Below are 24443 nucleotides of genomic sequence, written 5' to 3'. Positions count from 1 at the left end.
CTACATCATATTGGTAGCGGATTTTGTCTACTTCTGTACTTCATGCACTTCGTCAATTGGTAGAAAAACCGAAGTAACAAGCCCCTGATAGTGACTGTATGGACCGTGCATTGTGACATTGACAGCCAATTTATTTTTCGCTTCAGTACTGAATTGACTTCGTCATTTGGCGGAATTTTATAATGTAATTGTCGTAGTATGTTTCACGAATTGTTCTTCGCATTTTCATCCACAATAGGAATGAAATATTGCATTTCACATATGCTAACTGATGAACATCTTTTATATAAATTATATTATGTCAAAAATGGAACACATATCTTTTATATTGTAAAAAAAGGCAGCAAACAATTCAACAATAAATATCAAACACACATGTAACAATAAATAAAGTATCTTAAAGAAGCTACAGTTTTTAAATAACTGTGTGAATACACCAAATAATATGGGAAAAAATCACAAAATTATGTGCACAACAAAGACGAAAATAAAAAAAAAATCAAGACAAACAATAAAGAAACGAATACACTACCATGAATTCAATAAAAGAAAGAAAATACGTAAATGAATTTAAATGTGCATTAAATGTGAACATTATAAATTAACCAGTTCCTGTTCACCATTATCATACTAATGTTTATATTAAACATTGCATCCCCTTCCTGCAACTTGTTCTCGTGGAGTACAGGTTATAGGTATAGTGGTTCACATGCTGAAGGTCCTGGGTTCGAGTCCCGGCGGTAGCATAAGGTGTTATAAAAATATACTAACTTTATAATTAATGCTTTCTCTCTCTCGCTAATCAACTGTTTCTTCCACATAGGTGTATAGATGGCTGAAGAAGACATAGACATAGATAGAGTTGAGATAGTAGTAGAATTAGAGAGAGCATAGACAGCAATAGTGAAAATTGGGACCCTTCTTTTCAATCATTTCCCCCTAAGTTTCCAAGCCCCCATTCCTAACTCTTACCCCCAAAATAATTTATCGCCCCTTTTAGAACGTAACCTTTGACCTCATTTCCATAAGTACGCACATCTTTGACGTCATCAGTTTGTGGCTATACCAGTTGTAAAATGGTGCCGAAGTAATAAATTTCAGCTGATCGTCGCTTTAGCGGCAAAGGTGATTGCGAAATCGAAGCAACATAGTTTGGCAATGTATGGTAGGCTGTCGAATGCAGTGAACGCGATGGCCTTTGGCAGAAAGTAAGGGAACCGTCAGTATTTACGACCTGGGGGTCATTCAAAAATTGAAAGTTATAAGGGGGTGCTCAAAATGTTTTTTCTTTGTCTTACTCTGTCCTCAATGACATAATGATTAGTTGATTATATATATTTTACTCTTGATACATATTAAATAAAAAGAAAAGAAATACTCTAACAGTACAAATAAATATCAACTAGATGAAGCAAGGCAAAAAACTACAAGTAGGTGCTACTACTAGCAATACTTATTATGAAAGAGAAGATAGTGACGATGAGAATGACATCGTTGTTCATGTACGCAATGACACCAGCGACATTAAAGATGAGGATCAACAGTGGTGATGATGATGTCACACAGTAGTTTTCTGCAGTCGTTACCAGGGTTGGAAGAGAGGCTGGGTCATGGAGAAATGTTCTCGACAGATATCACTATAAGTGCACAGGATCTAGGACAAAACTGAACTGTTGTGAATTCATCCTTTATATTATCATAGAAATGTATATTTTATTTGACTTGAGTTCAACAACCATTTGGACATTTAACCATACCATAATGACATGCTACCCATCCAAATTTAACAATACTATATGGTCGGAGACTTCTTATTAGGTGAGCTTTTATATCTACATATTATAACGTGGGCTCAGGTAAGCCAAACTTTCTGTTAGAGAGGGGGTTACTCAAAGTCATCATGGTTGGCTGGGGTGCGACTCAAAATTTCGGAGTTTCTAATGTAATTCCTCCGACCCCCAGATCGTAAATAATGACGGCTCCCTAAACAGCTGTGAACGCCTGAGTCGGAACGATCGGTACCAGTATACGCACGGCTGTATCTCAGCGACAATTTAGAAAAAAACAATGGAGCTACTGCTAAGAAATTTACAGACTCTTGGCTCTTGATGAATCAGTTACTGAGCTTTTATACTGGTAAAAAGGCATTCTGAAAACAGCGGTAAATTTCCTCCCAAACGAGAAAGGATAACACGCGGGCATTCTGCAATGGACGCTATCAATTTCACCTTGCTGCAGGCCCCACACCAATCTCGGCCCGGCCCCGCTGCACTTGTACAGTCTACTACCTACCTCCATGTAGTACCTACAGCCTTACAGGTCTAGTAGCTGGCCAAACACACAAAAAACAACGTCGCAGTGTAAATTCCGTAGGTCAGAACCGTTGATCATAAATTTTCAGAACCAGTGATGTTTAAAAGTTTTGTATTGATCACTTCATTTAGGTTTATGTGAATGTCTTTCTCATCGAGCTGCGTCTATAATTGTCCCGGGCATTTCCCATGCAAATTTGGGGCCTGCCTTAGCTCCCTCCGATCGTCTGTAGACTACAGCCTGAGCAAATTGTACGGTTGTGAAAGTCAGATATGTATCATGAATTTTATACAAAAATATGAACAACAGAATCAAACCAAGAGGTTAGTTTGCTGTCGGGCCGGGTGCGCAGGGGACGACTTTGCAGTGAGGCCGGGATCGGATCTCTCTTGTGTTCGAACTTCCATCACATCGCAGCTAGCCGATACTTGTTGTACTACTGTAGTCCTTGTGAGGATTAGACACCCGTTACGTTCGATATTATTTTGAAATACTTTTAAATTCATTAAGTAAGACTTTTGTACTGCATTCAAGATATAATTTTTCCTTTCTGAGCGTTTTCAATTACGCCCTACGGCAACGATATGCGAAGTTGATAGGCTGTGTTGCCTGCAGCGTAGCCTGGCCGTACATAAAACTTCGTTTGAGTAGACGGAGCAGAATCAGTCCCGTCATTTATTTTCAACGAAATTTTCATTATACTCCATAATGGAAGAAACGACTAGTTCAATGATAACAATGGTGAAGTGTTGAATTTTTATTCATATATGTTTTTCCACGGTCCCTTTGTCGAGGGACCGTGGTTTTTCTCTCTCAATTCATTCAGCAAACTTGATCTCCGTACCATCGGTCACAACGTGCAGTGCCTTGCATGAAGCTTACAATCGACTGCCTCCGTCGTTAGTTTAGCTGTTCGAGACGTTTGTTTGCACGGCTCATTATAGTCGGAACAATCTGTAAACACTTACATATTTATATCTTTCGGTATTTCACACAACTTTCGCGCGTTTTTAGCTGAGTCTCCAGTTTCGATGGACCAGACCTTTCGAAGAGCGTATGGTATCTACGGACGCCACAGTAAAACTTGCGTAGATGTGTTGAGCATGCGCAGTGGTGTGATTACGTTTCGTTTCGTGTGTCAACAAAGCTGACTTCTGGTCCGGACAAGAAGTCATTTTTCACTCCTTTTACTGTTAATCGTGAGGCGGGCTGGGCATGCAAACCATGCTATTCAGTATTAATTATGGTCTTCTTTCACATACTGAGGATGTCATTTTAATCAAAAATATGAAAAAAATTGTTAAAAGTTACAAATACTGGGGCTTTAAGGTAGTATGCATTTCGAAAGTGATAGACTGAAACTTTTGCTCAAACTTCCTCAATGAACTTTCAACCATACTCTTTCAAAATCAAGAATAAAAATCGGGGGTTCCCGTGCTAATTTTGGTAGCAGAGAAACAAATTACCCAAAATTTACCGATATTCTAAATTCAAAATGGCCGCCATCCCTGTGTTAACTCTATGGAGTAAAAAAATATTTTCGATTTTCGAAAAAATTAGCCTGTGAAAAGTTTTTCCTACTCCAACAGCCTTAAAATGAGCCCCCACAAGTTGTAGTTCAGAAAAAAAATGTGAGTCTCACTCGCTGTCCTCGAAGCGCATTTACCTTAATAGATTTGAAATTGCTTGGTTCATCCACATTGAACTTAACCCACTCTCTATAAACTATCTTTAACATTACCTCGTTAATAACTGCTATGGAATAAGTAAGATGACAGAGTTTCCTAAGGGGAGAACCATTTGATTTCTGGGGGGGTATGGAGGAAGAGGGTATGGGAGCAAATTTTTTTTTCCTGTCAGAGTGACAGCAATTTTTTTTTCTACTGTCAGACCTGCATCAATTTTTTTTTTTCCAAATGGAGTAGCAGTGCAAATTTTTTTTTATTGGTCATCAAGTTTGTAATGTGTTGTATATAAGGGAGCCGTCATTATTGACGGCCTGAAACTCCGAAATTTCGAGTGACCCTCCCCCCTTCACCAACTGATGAATTTAAGTAACCTCCCTCTCTAACTCTGAAATTTTGACCATTCCCCACTTAGAAAAGTTAAATACCAATACATGTAATTACAGCAACAGTAAAAGACCTTTCAAATCTTGATGTACCCTGCTAGACTATCATCAGTTATCTCATGATGGTTCAAAAAAGGTGAAACACATCAAAATGAAATTCAAAGTCACAATAAAATAAAAATATAAAAGATCACGCAGTATCTAACCATATAGTATATTGTTTAATTTGGATGGAAATTATGACAGGGTTTTCACTAGGATATCTGACGGGGCAGAATTTGAAAGTAAGGGGGAGAACACGAGAGAGGCTTAGGGGGAAGTGTCACAGGGGCTTTCCCCTATCTTACATGGAATTTTTTAAGATACTGATGTGTGCAATGGTGCAGTCTGGTGCAATCTGAGAGTTTTTTTTAATTTGTTTACTAAGTGAAACTATTAGAATACCCCAAGGGGGGGAGCACGAGAGGGGGGGTCCCCCTCTCGTATTGGAAATTTTGAGAAATTGATGTGTTTAATGGTGCAATCTGAGAGGAGTTTCAGTTTATTTTGCACTCGGTAAAACTGTTTGAAAATGACATTGAACACTGATATTTTTTACATTTTTTGCATGATCAGTTTTTGAGTCACAATATTCAACAACCAAACAATGACAATACAATTTGTGAAAAACAGTTCTGTTTGCCAGAGACTGAAGACAAATGAATATACAGGAACGGAAAATCTGTGACCTTCTTGTGTCATTTCTCCAGCTGCCAGCTTCTAATGAAAAGCCTGAATATGGTATGTTTGCGATCCGGTGTTTGTGGTCAGAAAAACAAGGCTCACACATTGTATTTCATCATATTTGTTGTTCCTCAATTTTTCATTGTCAAGGTACATCTTTCTAACAAATTCATATTGAGAAAATAATATTGGTTTTAACACTAGTTTATTGACTCCTGTCTGTGTTTTAAATTTTCACAATTTACAGAAGTCAAATAGTCCCCTTTAGATAGTGCCTATGCTATTGAGATATGGCAACAGAAATCCTGAAATATGATTTCTTGGGTCAGAAAATGGAAGGAAAACATTGAGTGTACTGAGGTGTAAAGTAGACCCATGTAGTGCATGCTTATATCATAAGTGCTGGGAAAAGAAACATAAGAATTGCTTGTGGTAAAACATTTGCGCCGCCTATGGCGGCGCGCCGGCAAAGAATACATGAGAATAAGGTTTCCAAATTTTGCTTATTTCTGGTGCATTGTGACAATTTTTTTTTCTCTTCTGTCTGTTATGACATTTTTTTTTCTCAGGCCATGACAGGATCAAATTTTTTTTCTTCTCTCTCACCTGGTGACAAATTTTTTTTCTCAAAATCCTCCATACCCCCCAGAAATAAATGGTTCTCCCCTAATTCCGTGGAATTAATTTTAATTTTGCAGATCATTAGTTCCATCTCTAAAGTTGACCTTTGAACGGCAAGTGCGATTACGGTATCAAAGCATGGTATCAAAGTCCCTTCTTCAATTCGCGTGACGCACACTTGTTTACGCGGTCAACTAACCACTGAGAATAGCCCAAATGATTGAATTCGGACTTTTATGCAAATTTGGGCCGTGCTTTGGAAATTTTTATACCTTGGATATCGTTCACAGTATCTAAAATTTCATATTACCCAAAACCATTCATGTAATCACTCAGAATCCGTGATTTTTTTTCACATACATATTTGTATTAATAGTGTACATGCGTTCGAGTGATCCGTATATTACATAATAGTGAGACAGTGTTTACAGATTCTCCTCATTCATGAATGTCAGTGGGCGTCAATGCGTTGAAAAAATATGTCATGTCACCCTGTACTAGATGTTTGAAGTCATCAGCAGAGGCTTCATAAAATTATTTCAGTTTGACAACTTTGATGGCCTATATCAAGCAACTTTCTTCCTAGAAATAAACCTAATGACGTTGCAAGGAACTTATATCGTCTTCGTGAAGTCTATACTTTGAACGAACAAGGTCAAGACCGACTTCCCCTTGCTCAGCGAGCAAAATAAGTAACTCCCAAGAAAAGGGAATCATCATCACTTCCCCAGTTACCGTGCATCAATTTTTAGTGTCAGAGCATTTCTGAAAATATTGGAAGTTACTCTTTGATGTCGCAAGACATGACGATATACCATCTTGTAAATTTATTGAGGATTCTGGGACATACTACCTAATTAGTTTGCAAGTCGTTTATTCTTTCTAGCACAGTGTACAGCAGAACCAGAGCCTAGTACGTTCAATTCAATACAAACAACAGACTTACCGTTACATGTATGTTATTCGGGGAATGGTAACCGTAAGATGGTGTAACATCTTAAAGTTTGTGTCAGCCGATGAGATGCATTTATCAATTCAGGTAGAGCCTGACAGAAATGCAGTTCCCCATTCAAAAGACTTTCTTTGACTCATTCTGCTCATTCGATATCGTCTTTGTACACCAGTTGCCGTCTCGCCGCTGAAAACAGCACAGCCTGCGTACAAGGTAGAGAGCGCCACCCGTGTCAGGGACAGATATACGGACTCTGAAAATTGTGCAGTTCTTTTCTGATCTACCAATTGTTGGGACACATTTCAATACTCTTGGAGTAAGACAATTTCAAACAACTCAAATTTTCGAAAATCGAAAATTCTATTTTCCCCATAGAGTTAACACAGTTAAGCTTATGGTAGCCATTTAGAATTTCAAATATCGGTAAATATTGTGTAATTTGTTTCTCTACTGCCAAACTTTGCGAGGTAACCCCTTGAATAACAGTGTTCGTCTTTCACTCTCGAGGTGAGTACTGCCTTAACCAAGGGACAAAGTCGCCCATTTTTTCATGAATTTTGTTTGATACGAGATACTACTTATATTGTTTGACATGTTGAAAGATACTGAATGAATGGGTGACCATGCATATATTCGACCCCGGTTTTAGACACGATACATGAAACCATAGCAAAAATGAATTAATGGTCATGACCATTAATTCATTTTTGCCATGGTTTCATTCAATTTGTCTAAAATCGGGGTCGAATGTATGCATGTCACCCATTCAATCAGTATCTTCACATGTTCAACATGTCAAACAATATAAGCAGTATCTCGTATCAAACAAAATTCATGAAAAGTGGGCGACTTTGTTCTTTAAAGCGCCCGCCCCAGTTATATGAAACAATATGTGTGAAAGATTAGGCCGTGTGAGGGCGCTTCACCATATAGGTCTTGGTGACACTTTCGGTCAAGGCGATTGCACTTTCAAATGTGGTGCCCCTAGGAATCGCGCGTACTTTGCATGTGCAAATCATGTAATGATAACTTAATGGTCACTCATAGCACAGACGTCTGCGAAACATCCTGATAGCTGCATCAGTACAGTATACCGTAGATGATAGTAAGGTATCGGAGGTCAAGAGCTTGTGTGTTTCGAAAATGCCGCCGTCTGATTAAGTTACTGCACTTTGTGCCTTTGAGTTCAGTAAGTCGTTTGATCCTGTCTCATGTCGTCAAAAATAAGAAGAATGGACCAACCAGTTTACTTTTGTACTAGTAGATTTTTACGATTAAATGGGGGTTTTCCGATCTGGCGATTTGTAATTATTCATACGACTCAACATACCTTCCTTCGCCCCCTGTCCTGTATCAGTCTACCAGACCGTCGTTACCTTTCTCAGTATATTGTCTTTTTTTCCCTTGTGAATGTTTGCGATCATTTGCCGTGTCCCTCGCTAAGTTGTCGCCACTCTGCAGATAACCGATTGCGTGTCCTGACCGTGGCAATCTCCTAACTGAACTGAAGAACTAAAGATTCCGTGTGAGTCACTGCAATGTCTGCCTATCATATTTTTGCAGCCTGACATGTTCGTCCGCCTGTCCAGCTTAATCATTTTGTCTCCTGTCATCACGGATACGAGGTCTTTGGGCAACAAAATTTGTGTTAACCCCTCTCCAGAGCAAGCTTGCGCCCTCAACGAGTCAATCCGATATGTATTTATTGGAAAATCAACGAGCTGAAATTTGTTTTTCTAATGAAACGCTGCGACTTTACAACATGTTAATGCACAGCGAATTATCAGACATGTACACATACCACTGGCATACCGTACCATGTACCCAACAGACACTCAAACAACACCGAATATGGTAGCACTTGAGACTGAAACCGATGGTAAAGCTTTTAGTGGGTATTAAAGCGATAGGGTACATTGATTTTCAACATGTTTGGCGTGATTTGCAGAAACGACCAAGTAGGTAGAAAATTACGATAGCCAAAGTGCTGAACTTTGAACTTTGCACTTTATCCCGTAAACCTCAACATTATCTACGCTGCGAAATTGGTTGACAGAGGATCATTAATCCGTGAGAGATGGATGTGAGATAACACGGTCCCTCCACAAAACAAGGATGTACCCAGGTGCGCTTCTGGCTCCTATCTACACTGCATAGTGATTGGCTTACAGAATATGAACATGCTTGTGACGTCCCAAGATGCACTACTCGTCCTCGTACATTGGTTGGAGAGACAAATGGCATACGGCTGTACACCCTTTGATGGCAAATTCCTCAAAACGTGCTTCGGAATAGGAGATAGCCCGCTACGAGGATGACGAGCGAGGCATATAAAATAAACTGTCAGCCAACCTGCAACCAACAATTCAACCGACCACTCACGCGTGCGGCCACTCCTCATTTTAATTTATGTGGACGACATTACGCAGGGTAGATTGGTTCATAATTAAGCTTCTGCTGCACAGGCTAATAGCATGTTTTACGTCGGCGAAATGGTATTCCGACACATCGTCGTGAAGTCCGAGCCTCTTTACGGCAACAACCACACGCAAAAACCGGGAAGAGGGACTTTTGTGTAGATTCGTAGAGCACATAAAAGCTCTGGTTAGCGACAATGGACCGATATTGCCAAATGGCAAACACATGAGGAAATTATAAATAAATCTTCTGTCTCTCCATTTGGACCCCTATTTGACTTACATTGTCAAAAGTACTTTTGCTCTGGATCAAATTATCTTTGATAGCACATGTATTGTGTAATAATCATTGTTGTAGTCAAATTATGTGCCATCCTGTGAAAATTGAACAATCCGTGAAAAGAATTGGTCAAAGTGTATAAAGATCATGAAAATAAATCTGACAACATAATGCCTGCTATTGACTCGCAGATAAAGAATATAGGCCGTTTGTTTGTCATTAACATCGGCCGGAACGGCCAACCGATCGGAAAGAGGCTTAGTAAAACCGCCACTAGTTATGGATTGTATTTAAAAGCTAAACCTGATCAGCTCCTGCAAAGCGCGAGATTTGATCGCAATCTCCTACAGCAGTTGTTCAGATGTAGTAAGGAGTTGACGAGAACAACCAAGGAACAAGCAAAGGTGGAAACTTCGTCATCGCAACTTCTGATTTTAATCAGATTGGGAATTAGTCGGCGCCATGAATCTTTTGTCGACCGTTTCACATGGTCAAGTTTGCTGGTCCACATGATCAAGTTTGCTGGTCCGATAAATCCGATACCCTGTCTCACTGGAAACCTGTGACACAAAGGAAAATAGTTGCATCAATGAGAACGAAGAGTATCTTGTCATTTTTCTCTTTGTCATGCTTTTCATATGAACTGCAGATTTCATAATGATAAGTACACTGCAAAAGAGACTTTCAATTTGCAAACATCCAGATATCTCTGATCTATCTCTCATATATATATATATATATATATATATATATATATATATATATATATATATATATATATATATATATATATATATATATATATATATATATATATGGTACTCTCTGTGCCCAAGTTCAGAGGTTGCCATAAAGCCATTATGGTGATAACCGGGAGGGCATATTGTATACATTTTTGGTATATATATATATATATATATATATGCTTGCTTAGTAACGCCTAAGTCCTGTTTGCTACTTGGTATCAATTTTTGCCATATATATATATATATATATATATATATATATATATATATATATATATATAATATATATAGTTATATAGCAAACAGGACTTAGGCGTTACTAAGCATATATATATATATATATATATATATATATATATATATATATATATATATATATATATATATATATATATATATATATATGCTTGCTTAGTAACGCCTAAGTCCTGTTTGCTACTTGTTATCAATTTTTGCCATATATATATATATATATATATATATATATATATATATATATATATATATATATATATATATATATATATATATATATATATATATATATATATATATATATATATATAATATATATATATATAGCAAACAGGACTTAGGCGTTACTAAGCATATATATATATATATATATATATATATATATATATATATATATATATATATATATATATATATATATATATATATATATATAAGTTATGCGCTCGAAGGGCACGTCGAAAACTGTACCTGAGTGATGCAATTTGTGGCTGGTATAATGCTTTGAAATACAAATTTCGAATATGCAAACATGCAGATGTCTCTGATATATATGTCTGATATAAAAGTTACGCGCCCGAAGGGCATACCTAAAAATATATGTCTGATATATTGAAGTTTAGCGCCGAAAGGGCGCGCCAAAAAATGCAACTGAATGATGAAATCGGCGGCTGGTACGATGTACTTTTAGGCAAGTATGACTCTGTGTTGTAATTCAAAAACACACTGAACACCCATTGGGCATTTCAAAAAACATGGTGACTCCCATCACAAAGTCAAAAACAGGGTGGACCCCCATGAATCAACCGCCCACTTGGCCGAAGAAATTGACCAGTCCGTAACCTGACCAGCGTCGTAACATACACCGTATGTTACTATGCACTCTTCAATGCCGGATCGAATTTCAATGAATGAATCAGTCTCTCTCAAGATACATTAACAAATGTGACGAAATCGTCTCAGGCCATGTTTTCTTATTTCTGTCTAAATATCAGACAGCTTTTCACATGAGCTAAGGGAGCCTCACCGCCTCGAGACCACTTGCCCTCCTGATGTCAGCCAAATTGCCACCTGCTATCAGACATTAAACTCATGAATTCATAAAATAACGCAAGGCACCATACATTTTTTATAAAACTGTTGATGGACCTTTCCTATTTCTTAAATTGTGAGGTTTGTTTTTCATTTCCATCACCCATTAATGAAACTGTAAGTGCCAAATGAACGGGCAATAAAGCACAGAAGTTTGCAATTAGGTATACCTTGAATAGCCCCTGTGACACAGGGGCTGCCAACCGTTTACCTAATCGTTTGTGATTATATAGGTACATATGGAGGACAGCCCCTGTGGTTCAGGGGCTGTTCGTGTGGTTCAGGGACTGTCCGCTGTATTCGCTATCACAAGCGACTGTGCGGAAATATAGTGGTTGTCTTTTTGTCTGCTTTGTTTGTCCTATGGGCGGTTTTTTAACCAGACTGAATTAAAACGAATAATCATAGAAGTAATAGTCTATTACGATTAAAAGTCACTACTCACCTAATACATTAATGAGTTGAAGTTATTTGGTAAGATGTCACTCAAATTATAGTTTCAACCATGTTCCCTAGACAATAAGGTCTATGTGTTAGGTCACCAATTATATTAAGGCGATATACAGAAAAAAATAAGCAACTTAGAGGTATGTAAGAAGGTGAAAGGTCATGATAGGAAATAGGGAAAAGAGAACTGTGCTCATACGTGTGTATGGATACATGACACACACCCACACACCCACACCCATACACCCCCATATATATATATATATATATATATATATATATATATATATATATATATATATATATATATATATATATATATATATATATATATATATGTATACAGATGTTCTCGTGGGAAATTACAGGGCTGATGCGTACCGGTATATATATATATATATATATATATATATATATATATATATATATATATATATATATATATATATATATATATATATATATATATATATATATCTTGATTGACAAGCTTGATTTGAGAGTCAAGGGACATGGTTCCAATATACTTCTAGAGATATAACTGAAGATACAACTGCCCCGTTTAGAGTAAGTCGTATTCGTATTCCAATCTGAAGTAGCATGTTGAACAAGCTGTCAGTTATTTACACGCTATAAAAAATTGTTACCTGATGCCAAACCTGATTCTGAAGGCATCGTCGCAGGAACCCGCACGCTATTGATGCCTTATGACTAAATGCACACAATTATACAGAGAGACCAGTACCCAACGGAATTGTACGCTTTTATGTGCACATTTGTAAGAAAAGAAGCTGTTGTGAAAATGAGACCGAAGAGTTTGTCATCTTATTGTGTGCGCACACATTTTTCATTTATCTTTGTATATCGTCGATAAAGTTACCTAAATTAAGGGTAGAACGCGCCTCGACAGATAATCATACTGTTCAAATTTCTACAATTCTTTTCTGATTTGCCACTTGTGGGGGCTCATTTTAAAGCTCATGGAGAAAGAAAAACTTTTAGCGTCTCAACTTTTCGAAAATACAAAATTTAATTTCCCACAGAGTTAACACAGGAATGACAGCCATTTTGAATCTTAAATCTCGCAAAATGTTTTGTTACAATTTGTTTCGCTAGTTCCACACTTTGCACGGTGATCCCCGATTTTTATTGCTGATTTAAAAAGAGAATGGTTGAAAATTTCATTCAGGAAAGCTTGAGCAAAATTTTAGTCTTTCATTTTCGGGGCGCATACTACCTTAATACTTTAAATATACTTAAATGAACGCGATGAAACTGACATCCCATATTATACACAACTTTAGTGAATGTTCACAATTTCACTAGAGAGGGCCTATGTATGTTTGGAGCAATTTCTGATTCACTTTACGGATGTTGACATGTGTGTAAGATTGTTCTTTTTATACCCTACATTACAGCGCAAAGCTGGAAACGAAATCATTGGATGTCAAATCATTTCAGGGACAATGTTTGGATCTTTTGATAATATATTTCATCTGGACGGCATTTTTTCAATAAACACATGCATTTTATCATTCTACCAACCAAAGTAAAATACTTTGTGTTGCCCGTGCTAACACATTTCATTGTGCATATTCTGTCATATTATCGTTGACAAATAAATTTTACTGACAATGTGTACGCTCGACATGATGTATCCATACTTTATTTATTAGAACAAGAAATTGTATTTTAGCCAAGAAAACGTCCGAATAGCGATGTGTTGATCGCGTTCGCCTGTTTAAGGTAAAGAGCGCCTCGAGGATACATGTTTGGAATCTCAAACTTTTACAATTTACAACTTATTAAAGGGCTTACTTAAGCACATGTTGTAAATAAAGTTTTCATCGGCTCAACGTTTTTGCGAAAATGGACAAAATAATCCCCAGGAGAGCTAACACAGAGATGGTGGCCTTTTTAAATTAATTTCAAGTACGGGTAAATATCGGGCCATTCCTTTCTTTGCTGCATAAAGCTTTTCTATGCTTGATCTCGAAAGTTGAATGTTTCCTTTTGGAATGTTTGAGCAAACATTTCGATTTCGGGGCTCACACTATACTTTGTAGTAAGATACGTTGTTTATAAGAATCACATAAAACCGAAACGTCTCAAGTTTGTGCTCGAGGTGTTAATTCACAGAAAATCAACGACAGCCTTAATAGATTTACTGTTCATAATTAAAGTATCTCCTATTTTGAGTGCGTCATTTTATGGAATGGAAATCTGTCTCATTAAACGTACGATTATTAATCCTCACTTGACATAAACCAAACTCAAACAACATCGTATGCTTAACGTCTGTGAAGCGTTATCTCAAATTTTCGTTCGTTACGAACAATCACTATGACTCTATCATATATAATCCCACGAACTAAAAGTGTTGTCCCTTAAGTTATAGCTGCATGTTGCCAACACAGTTAATTTCAAAGGAATATTTCACATCTAAGACGACAAGAAAACCCCCTCACACTATATAGATTCAGAAAGCAGAGAATCCTAAGTTCAGTATGACAGCGATACATTACTCGAAGGATGAAGGGGTGCATATTTTGGGTAAAAAATCTCAAGTTTGGTGTTAATGATAAAACATAATTTAAGTCAAAAACTTGAAAATATTTTCTGATGTGTAATATTTCACTTCAAACAAGAGTAAATATAGAAAATGACGACAATTTCATTTTGCATTATCTATCCTCATTTTAAAATGGCAGAGGTTGGAAGAGTGAGATTTAAAAAAAGTGATGACAAACATGATTAGCAAAATTAAAATGTTTCTCATTCAAAATGTAAGAAAGTCATAGCCAAACAAAATTGTAGTTTTGTTATACAGCATTCAAAGAACATAATCTGAAAATTTCAAAAAATTTGGCCCAGCCAGAGTGGAGTTAAATTCTTCGGATATCTTGAAATTAGAAGAAAAGAGAAGCCAGCAAATCAGGTGACGAACCGAGCTTTATCAGCGGTCCACAGAGAATTTCAAAGTACTGATGGACAAGATAAGATTGCTGTACATCGATAGATAGATAGATAGATAGATAGATAGATAGATAGATAGATAGATAGATAGATAGATAGATAGATAGATAGATAGATAGATAGATAGATAGACAGACAGATAGATAGATAGATAGATGCATATATACATGCTTACACACACAATACATACATACATACATACATAGATGCATACATACATACATACAAACAGTATATATACATACATACATACATACATACATACACATACACACACATATACACACATAATACATACATACATACATACATAGATGCATACATACATACATACAAACAGTATATATACATACATACATACATACATTCCGTGCATATAAACTCTAATGCACATTAAAACAATAAATAAATGTTGAAGTTTTGAAGAGGTCAAATCTTGTATAACACTAAACACGGAAAGAAAAAACGTTGTGCAACTAAATTAAAGTTGCGAAAGCAAAATTGACTTTCTTTCAAAATATGGAAGGGATTCCTTGCAACTTTGAGATTCTAGTCCTAATTGTTTTTTACGAATCAGTGGAAGTGTTAGATTTAAGATCTACTCGATTACCCGTCTTTCTATTGGCATTTTTTACTATTGGGAGATCCAATCGCATGCGGGCGCTTTGGTAATTCCACTCTCCCGAGTGACACCCGTCAGGTGTAAAATTGCCTCCTTGAATTTGATGATGTCTGCTTTTATCTCCTTTTTACAGACACAGTAACAAGGATATCCGGATAATTTCCTCAAGATTTTTGAGTGCTCACAACTGCATCTGGCTGTCCATCCAAATATGCATTTTTTCATTAAAAGTTGCCAAGGAGTTGTATCTTTTCGTCCCCTTTATCAAGTTAAGGGGATTACTTGGAGTAATGCCGCATGCATACTTTCATGAGCTGAAGTCAATTATCTCCTGCATATGTCGGTAGGGCATATATCTCTGTGGAAACGCTTACAATCTGTGTTAGACCTTAACGACTTGCTCGCCGAGGTCCATCCCATCATATAGCGACCAGCAACGGGCGGTTATTTATAATTGACAGAAAAGCTAGCTAGGACCTAGGCATTTGCTGATTGAGAATAGTAACAGGATGTCTAATCGAAGCAGATACGATCACAAACGCCAACAGGTGTCGTGGAAACAAAAGTCGGTCATATAATGATGTCAATGTTGCGCGGTAAAGTGCGTCATCCTTGATGGGCCATTACGAAGCTGTAACCTAGGATGCTTTTACCCCCAATTTTTCAATTATATGTCATTTGCGAGTTCTTGTTGTAAAACCCATTATTTAGCTTGCCAATATATAGTATGAATACGTGTAGAATGCAACGTTATTTTTGACTTCTGAATTCTAGTCCGGACCAGAATTGACTTGTAAGCAATAACAAGACAGTCTGCACATCAACAGCCCGGGCTGCCAAACGGAATACTTAAGTATCTCAACATCCTTTGGGGAGTAGAACGAGAAGCCCTTGTTGACCCACAAAACAAAAGTAGAGAAAACAAATCATCACGAGTGACGGCTAATGGCCCTTTCAAGACCATTGAAAGCTAGGAATCTCTCATTTTGCTTTTTCCTGTGGATTTGTACATTAAGTTATGCCATATTTTTCCAACATCGACCCTTTATCACAGACGATGAGGCTCCCCCTCCACCGGTTCCTACACGTTCTCATTGTATTCTGCCATCTTGAAACGAAATAGGTTGCTCTTTCAGAAAGCATCCATAAGGGGAGAACCATTTGATTTTTGGGGAGGGGTATGGAGGAAATGGGTATGGGAGCAAATATTTTTTCCTGTCACAGTGACAGCAATTTTTTTTTCTACTGTCAGAGCTGCATCAATTTTTTTTTTTTCAAATGGAGTAGCAATGCAATTTTTTTTTTATTTGTCATCAAGTTTGTGATGCATTGTATATAAGGGAGCCGTCATTATTTACGGCCTGAAACTCAGAAATTTCGAGTGACACCCCCGTCAACCATGATGAATTTGAGTAACTCCCCTCTCTAACTCTGAAATTTTGACTGATCCCCCACTTAGAAAAGTTAAATACAAATACATGTATTTGTAAAATTTACAAAATACAGCAACAGTAAAAACCTTTGAAATCCTGATGTACTCTGCTAGACTATCATCAGTTATCTCATGATGGTTCAAAAAGGTGAACCCATCAAAATTAAATTGCAAGTACCAATAAAATAAAGATATAAAAGCTCACGCAGTATCTAACCATATAGTATATTGTTTAATTTGGATGGGTATTATGACAGGGTTTTCACTAGGATATCTGACCGGGCAGAATTTGAAAGTACAGAGGGAGAACACGCGAGAGGCTTAGGGGGAAAGTGTCACAGGGGCTTTCCCCTATCTTGCATGGAAATTTTCAAGATATTGATGTGTGCAATTGTGCAGTCTGGTGCAATCTGAGAGGTGTTTTTTAATTTTTTCACTAAGTGAAACTGTTAGAACACCCCAAGGGAGAGAGCACGAGAGGGGGTTTCCCCCTCTCGTATTGGAAATTTTGGGAAATTGATGTGTGCAATGGTGCAATCTGAGATGTGTTTCAATTTATTTCGCAAAAAAAACCCCTGAGTAACCGCGCCCCCCCTTCTTCCTCTCCACATTTTGAGTGACGCCCCCCTGAAGTTTTCAATTTTTTAGTGACCCCCTCCCTTGTATTTCATTATATTTGTTGTTCCTCAATTTTTCATTGTCAACTTGTACATCTTCCTAATATACTTATATTGAGAGAATAATATATTGATTTTAACACTAGTTTATTGAAGTCAAAAAGTCCCCTTTAGATAGTGCCATTGAGATATTGCAACAGGAATCCTGAAATATGATTTCTTGGGTCAGAAAAAGGAAGGAAAACATTGAGTGTGCTGAGGTGTAAAGTAGACCTATGTAGTGCATGCTTATATCATAAGTGCTGGGTAAAAACCACAAGAATTGCTTGTGGTAAAAACATTTGCGCCGCCTATGGCGGCATGCCGGCAAAGAATACATGAGAATAGGGTTTCCAAATTTTGCTAATTTCTGGTGCATTGTGACAACTTTTTTTTTCACTTCTGTCTGTTATGACAATTTTTTTTTCTCAGGCTATGACAGGATCAATTTTTTTTTTCTTCTACCTCACCTGGCGACAATTTTTTTTTTTCTCAAAATCCTCCATACCCCCCAGAAATCAAATGGTGTTCCCCTAAAGATCTCCGTCTAAAAATCTGTAGTTCCTACACGGGGAGCTCTGTACTACCCACTGAGAAGCTGTACACTGAGACACTAACATATATATGTATAAAGACAAGAAACTCTCCCGCCAAGTGTATAGGGGTCCATCCCTGCACATCTGCATATACTCCCTTGCTGTTATTGTCCTTTGCTTAAAACGCATTTCTTTTCACTTCTGAGCACATTCAGAAAGGTCATCTCCGTTCTATTGTAAAAAGAAACCCCATGACATTGGCTTTAAATTCTGTGTAATTTGTGATCTCCCATTTTTACCTTACGTAATTCTAATTACCTTGGCAAGTAATTCAAGCAACTGGTTCCTTAGTCGGGTATTGAAGATTGCAATTCAGTGAACCATGACAACGTTGAACTCGCTTTAGAGGGGGAATAATACATCCCTAATTCTTGGAGCAGACAAGCAATCAAGGTGCTTGGTATATATTATTGTCGCCTTCCCGGGGGCTGCCTACAGAGGAAGACGAATGCCTCGTCCATCTCGTCCGACCTCAACGATTCCAGGCTTATCGTCTGCGGAAATCGTTATCGGCTAAACATGTGATGCAACGGCACCGACCTATACGTCGCTTTTCCCAAAGGTGTGGCCCTCTTTATTGTGGATAAGACATGTCATTACTGCACCTTGGTGTAGCAATTCACTGATGGGCAGTCATTGTAGCTTGATCATTCAATTTCTAACATTGAAAACAGGAACAATCGGGGCGGGCCTTATGTAACAGTGCTTTCCGCCGATACAATGGACAAGAACGCTTATTGCAGCTTATCCTTGAATGTGAAAGAGATCGTTGGTTTGCCTTCAGTTTTTGACCTTTTCGGCATTCAGTCGTGGCCTCAATAGAGCCAGTGCATGTACCTGGTGGTTGGAAGCGAAAATGTGCGTTTGCATATGCCGACACAGGACTCAAAACACTGTCGTATTTAAATACGAGCCAATGACACTTGCCTGTTCACTGTTTAGTGTTGGCACCGTTTGATGTGAACTTGCCTTTTTTGTTTAACCTTTTCGCTTAGTTTTCTTCAGCAAAAATGCATAATGCCTCTCAACAGAGGAAATAGAGAGTTCTATCAAATAAATAAATGAAAGTTGTAGAATTATCAGCGTTTCTGCGATAGAGTAACGGCAGGCCATTAAAATTCCTCGTCACCAAAGAAACAGCAATTTTAACGCATGCTAGATCGGTCATTGACATTATCACCGGTGTTTGTTTGTGTTGAGCACACCAGTTTCCCTCGAAACAGTTGTGTTTTCTTCCATTTCATTGTAAATCACGCCATGCAACCATCGAATCACAGCACCAAGTAACACGTTACCTAACTAAAACAAGCAAAAGAAGTTTACTTCAGCGAAAGTGGACCGTCAACCAATCCGTCGATCGGGTTCTATATTGATGACTATCGACAAATAAAGACGCGCTCGTCTATTTGAAAACAAACCGACTTAGCTAAAAACAAGCAAAAAGAAGTCCCAGAGAAAGTTTGGTGGTAAACTGATCCGTCGCGTGGTATGCTCACAATTTTGCACCAGTAGAGGATGATACCGCGCTTTTCTTACATGTTTAAAAAAATTGCGTAACCTTTTTCCATGAGTAAAACATTGTTTACAAGGCATCCATCGCCTACGCGGCTGCTTCGACTGTCCATCAATCGTTAACATAATACCCCCTGGGTGATGCACTGGACAGAGACATTCGTAAGGAATTGTTTAACAAAGGGCCTTAAAGGGCAAGTCCATTAGGTGCATTTGGAACTTATTAAACATGGCGCGATGATGTGATATCATCGGTCCGGGCAGTGACCACTGGGAAAAACAAAGCTGATAGTTGGTCAGCTAACAACATGTAAACCAAACGCGCTGATATTAAACATCAGCGTTTTGATTAAATGAAGGACGGGGTCAGTCAGTCATTACGTCTGAAAGACCACAAGCTCTACTCCTTTGAAAGACCAGTGTGACAGTCATCCCCATCCCTCGAATGAAAATACCCGTCGACACATAAGGGTCGACAATCTAGGTCTCTCCTGTTTTTCATGGAGTCGGCCTTCTTAAGAGCTTTCTTTCCTCCATTCACATAAGAATGCTCTTTGGGTAATTTGAGTGAAAGTGAAGACCATGTCTCATATCCGCTTTGTCACGCTAGATTATCTTGGTTTGGAAGGATTTGATTGTCCTTGAGATACAATATGCAACCCCTTCCCCAAGTCCACTTTAAGAATACACATAAAAGTCAAAGAAACAAACCAAAGAGAGAAAAAAGGCTAACCGCTATAAACAACAAATCTATCAATGCAGAAGATATTTTCAATTTGCTCGAAGAGACAGATTTCCTGTTTGGAGAGGCACACGAATAGTGTCCGATGATAGTTGTTTCGGTCTAATATGTCCATTTCAGCCCTACTAGTACAAACACAAAATTATTATTTAATCTTTGATGAGTGAGTTTGAGATGCGTGTGCTTGCATCTTACAGGTCGATTCCTGAAAGGAACCAGGAATAGTGAATCGACAGTTCATTCAACTTGGTGGCGCATTGACCTGGTTCACCGACTGCTACAAAGATAAGCGTTTGGTGAAGTGGTTTATGCGAAATGTGAAAACCATTTCGGTTATACATTCACTCGATTGCCTTTATTATAATGGTAGTATACGTAAAATTCAGGATAGACTGTGGATATTGAAAAGTGAAGGTTTTAACAGGCCTCAAGCAGCTGCCATTGCCCACCCACTTCTACGTTTTACTTCCGTTGACGTGGCCTTCTTTCTTAGTCTGGTGCGCCCCCGAGTGGCGATATAGCTTTACGCTTGTGGGTTTCCAACGATGCAATCTATATCCCCCCGCTTTCCTTTACATCAACTTTCACATACACAGAAGGGCTTTGAGTGTTTGCTTTCGCTTGTAGTGGTGCACGAACAATTTTATTCAGCGGATGAGTATTTGCTCTTTTATAAAAATGTCCGTCTTCTCACCATTCCCTTTTACCCTTCTTCTTGTAATATTCATGAGTGTTTTTATTTGTCCTAGTCGGCCAGACTACTTGGAATAGGGTGGAAAAACAAACTTAGGGGAGAGGAATAAAAGGGACACACACTGAGAGAGACAAGACGTTGAATCGGCTACCGTGATGGCACTTCGATTCCTACTTGAAGGGTCTGGATTGTGAAGTGGCAATAACGGAGGCCGCTCGAGCTATGCCGTTTTATTGGGAATCATGATTAAGTAGCCTTTGCTTGCATTGAAAGGAAACCACTACAGACCAGTGGGATGCAAATAAACACTGGTACCCTCTATTGCCTGAAATGTTGTTTGCCCCGGGGCGTGCACCAGACATATCTTTGTCTTGCACCGGCTTCCGTGGTCATGATTCGCTGATTGAAGTTCTGGAAAGAGGGTCCCTTGTCTGCATGTCTTTTAAATAGCGAGATTAAGGAGTGTAGGCATTCTTGGGCCTGCGCTGCTATTGGTGGATCGGGTTGGCTGTGACGTACACCCGGGGTCACTGCAGCCCCAACCTCACTCTGGCGAGCTCTTAGAACGAGTGGAGATCGAGCCTTGGTAGACAGCACTCAGAGCTTGGGCCGGCCGCGGTTATTTGTTCAATTCTGTGAGGAGACCCATGGCTGGGTGCCACTAGTGTTTGACAGCTGTTTCAGAGGAGGCTTACTTGGACTGTAGCCAAAGCTGGTAATGGCAGGGACTTGGATGTATAACCGGCATAAATTAAGCCAATGGGACAGGCAAACGCTCGTATTGTTACTAATTTCACTTTTTGCAGGTAGCCAATGTACAAAAGTGCCCATTCCACCAGGTAAGTCTTGATTCCTACATCTCGATCACAGCAGCCTTCCTCGTCCCCCATTCATCATCTCGTTCGGCATTCTTAAGTAGATGCTGTATCGTTTCCTGTCTGAAGCCATAGAATTTGTACAGCTACCATCTTAGCTGACCTGTGTACACTCGATCATTGCCCAAGTTGATTGATTTTATGGCCTATTTCTAGCTGGCCTGTTTTTCTAAAGCGAAATACTCATCACAAAGCGAACGAGAGCCAGTAAACAGGCGCAATTAATGCATCGCCTGAAGTTCATTGAAACTTTTCATAGCCCAGGGAAAGTGGAGGGGTCCTTTTGATTAGAGTTTGTCCGCTGATGACTATGTCTCTGTATATTCCGTGTGAAGCAACAAACCCCCTTTTGAGCAGGGAATGCTGTTTAGTGCCGTGAAGGTTAATGTCGCCCAAAAATTCTTTCGAGCTGACCATTTGAACTGACATTCGTGATGCCACAGCTCCCATAGTTATCAGTGTATGCGTGTAATGTGCAAGTCACTTCAAAGACACTTGGCGCAATTTTTTTTATCATCTTCAAGGAGTAATGACAATTAGGAGAGGCCTCCCTCTGGTCTCCTGTGCGGGGTCGTGTCATCTACTCCGATTGAAGGTTACAAAAACACGGGAAAACTTTCAGACAATCGGCCAGACGTCGAACTCTACCGTGAAAAGTTCGGGCACTTTTTCTTCCTCTTTTGAATGCAATCGTTATGCACACAATTAGTGTTTGCAAGTTGTTTTGTGCGTCTCGGGTTTTTCATTGTGAGGGGCAGCGGAAAGGGGATGAAAAGCCCCCGGGCTGGGAAGGTTAGCGGGTTTCTGGGGATTTTCGGAAGGGGGCCGTGTGTGACTTAGCCTGGTCGGGGAATTTCGGCAGCCGCACAGCTTGACTGGCATGGCACGAAGCCAAAATTGCTTGAAAGTGCAGTGGCAAAGGTGCCGATGCATAGGCTACTGTCAGAGTCACAGCGATCTCTGGACCCCAAGATGGAGAAAAAGAGAGAAAAAATAACCAGAAGGAAACAGTATTTTCCGCGATAAAGAAAAATACCGCTTATTTGCTCATCCGTTCAGAGTTGATTTAAACTAATTGGCATCGATGCGACGAGTTGGGTTGTTTAGTTCGGCCGTGCTGATATGTCGATGAATCGCTAATGATGGAATGCACGAGGTAAGCATTGATTGGTTTTGATAGCGCGCAGAGTAGCATAAGTCGGGCTATAGTTCGCGATGACTTTCAAAGATTGGATCAGGCACTGTCAGCGGAGTCAAAGGACCTATTATTGCCATTCAATAACAAGTTGTACTGGCCATTCAAGCTGGTATTTAAAGATTTACATTGCCCCGTTGAAGTATGTCGACCGCGATATTTAAAGTTCAGTACACGGCACAACAAACAGTTATTCAAATTATTCCGCAACTCGATGAAAGAATTTTAGGGAAAACACGGCTTAATAGCCACACATGGTGTCTGGGCCATGTTGTAGGTCTACATGCAAGACCTTCATTTTAATAGAAGTGACCCTTTCTTGGTTCTTTGGCCAACCGGGGGGGGGGGGGGTGAGAGGGATGCATGGGTGGACACCAAATGCTGACATCGTGTTTACGTTGATATTCCAATTACAAACAGACAGTTACTCTTTGCGACCGTGTGTCGTATTCGCGGAGTGTCAGCGAGTCTACGCGCAAGGCTGCACATCAGCCGATGTAACGTGCTGTTACAGCCATCGTCGGCCAGTGGCATCATTGATCTGCTGCATACAGCCACTGGCAGCTTGTTTGGTTCTTCGCGGTGTCAAAACTAACGCCTTATTGTGCCAAGTAGTTCCTTTGAACAACTGCCCATAACAGATTCGTTTCAACCTTGAGTCAAGACTAACCATGTGCATTTTGAGTTCCCGTTGTTTCGACTTGGCACAGCGACATTTCCTGAGAGTATGGAGGTCAGAATTTAACCCCTCGGGGATTTCATGCACAGGGTCGTGTAGACTTCTTTACTCGGTGGAATTCCTTTCTTTCCGGCCCTCGCACGAACTAACACGAAGCCTGCCGATTGAGTCACTATTCGAGTTTTGATCAGTAGTCAAGTTGTGTCACCGAACTTTGAATGTCCAAAACAATCCGGAAGTCGCTCTGACGGGAGGCGCGCATTGATCTTACTAAACCGATTTCGTTAGAGCGCACCTGAAAACTTAGGGGGGGGGGGTCGTCACAATTCTTTGTAAACATTCGGCTTGACAAAATATTATTAAAACACAACAAAAGGCTTAATCAAGGAATGGCTTTATCATATTCAATTTAGATATACATTTGTGTCGTACATACAAAATATTATCTATCGATCAATAGGGTTTTCTACGAATCTGCGTCACTGTAAGGGTCAAGAATATAAAGTTTCAAAATACCTGTCCGATGAGAACACATGGAAAAAATGAT

The 24443-nt window shown here is 39.0% G+C and overlaps 1 protein-coding gene across 2 annotated transcripts in view; it reads left to right on the top strand.

Annotated features, from left to right (window-relative positions):
• Positions 1-21678: 21678 nt before the first annotated feature.
• LOC139114239 (collagen alpha-1(XI) chain-like) overlaps positions 21679-24443 on the top strand; it is a 115768-nt gene continuing 113003 nt past the window's right edge. For both annotated transcript variants that reach the window (XM_070675817.1, XM_070675816.1), the window contains exon 1: positions 21679-21986. In XM_070675817.1, coding sequence (XP_070531918.1) covers positions 21866-21986 — 121 coding nt within the window. In that variant the 5' untranslated portion in view covers positions 21679-21865. The remainder of the gene's footprint in view (positions 21987-24443) is intronic.

This window comes from Ptychodera flava, chromosome 16, assembly GCF_041260155.1.
Source record: "Ptychodera flava strain L36383 chromosome 16, AS_Pfla_20210202, whole genome shotgun sequence".
Taxonomy (NCBI): Eukaryota; Metazoa; Hemichordata; class Enteropneusta; family Ptychoderidae; genus Ptychodera; species Ptychodera flava.
The sequence above is the reverse complement of the archived record's forward strand: the minus strand, read 5'-3'. Positions and strand labels throughout refer to the sequence as shown.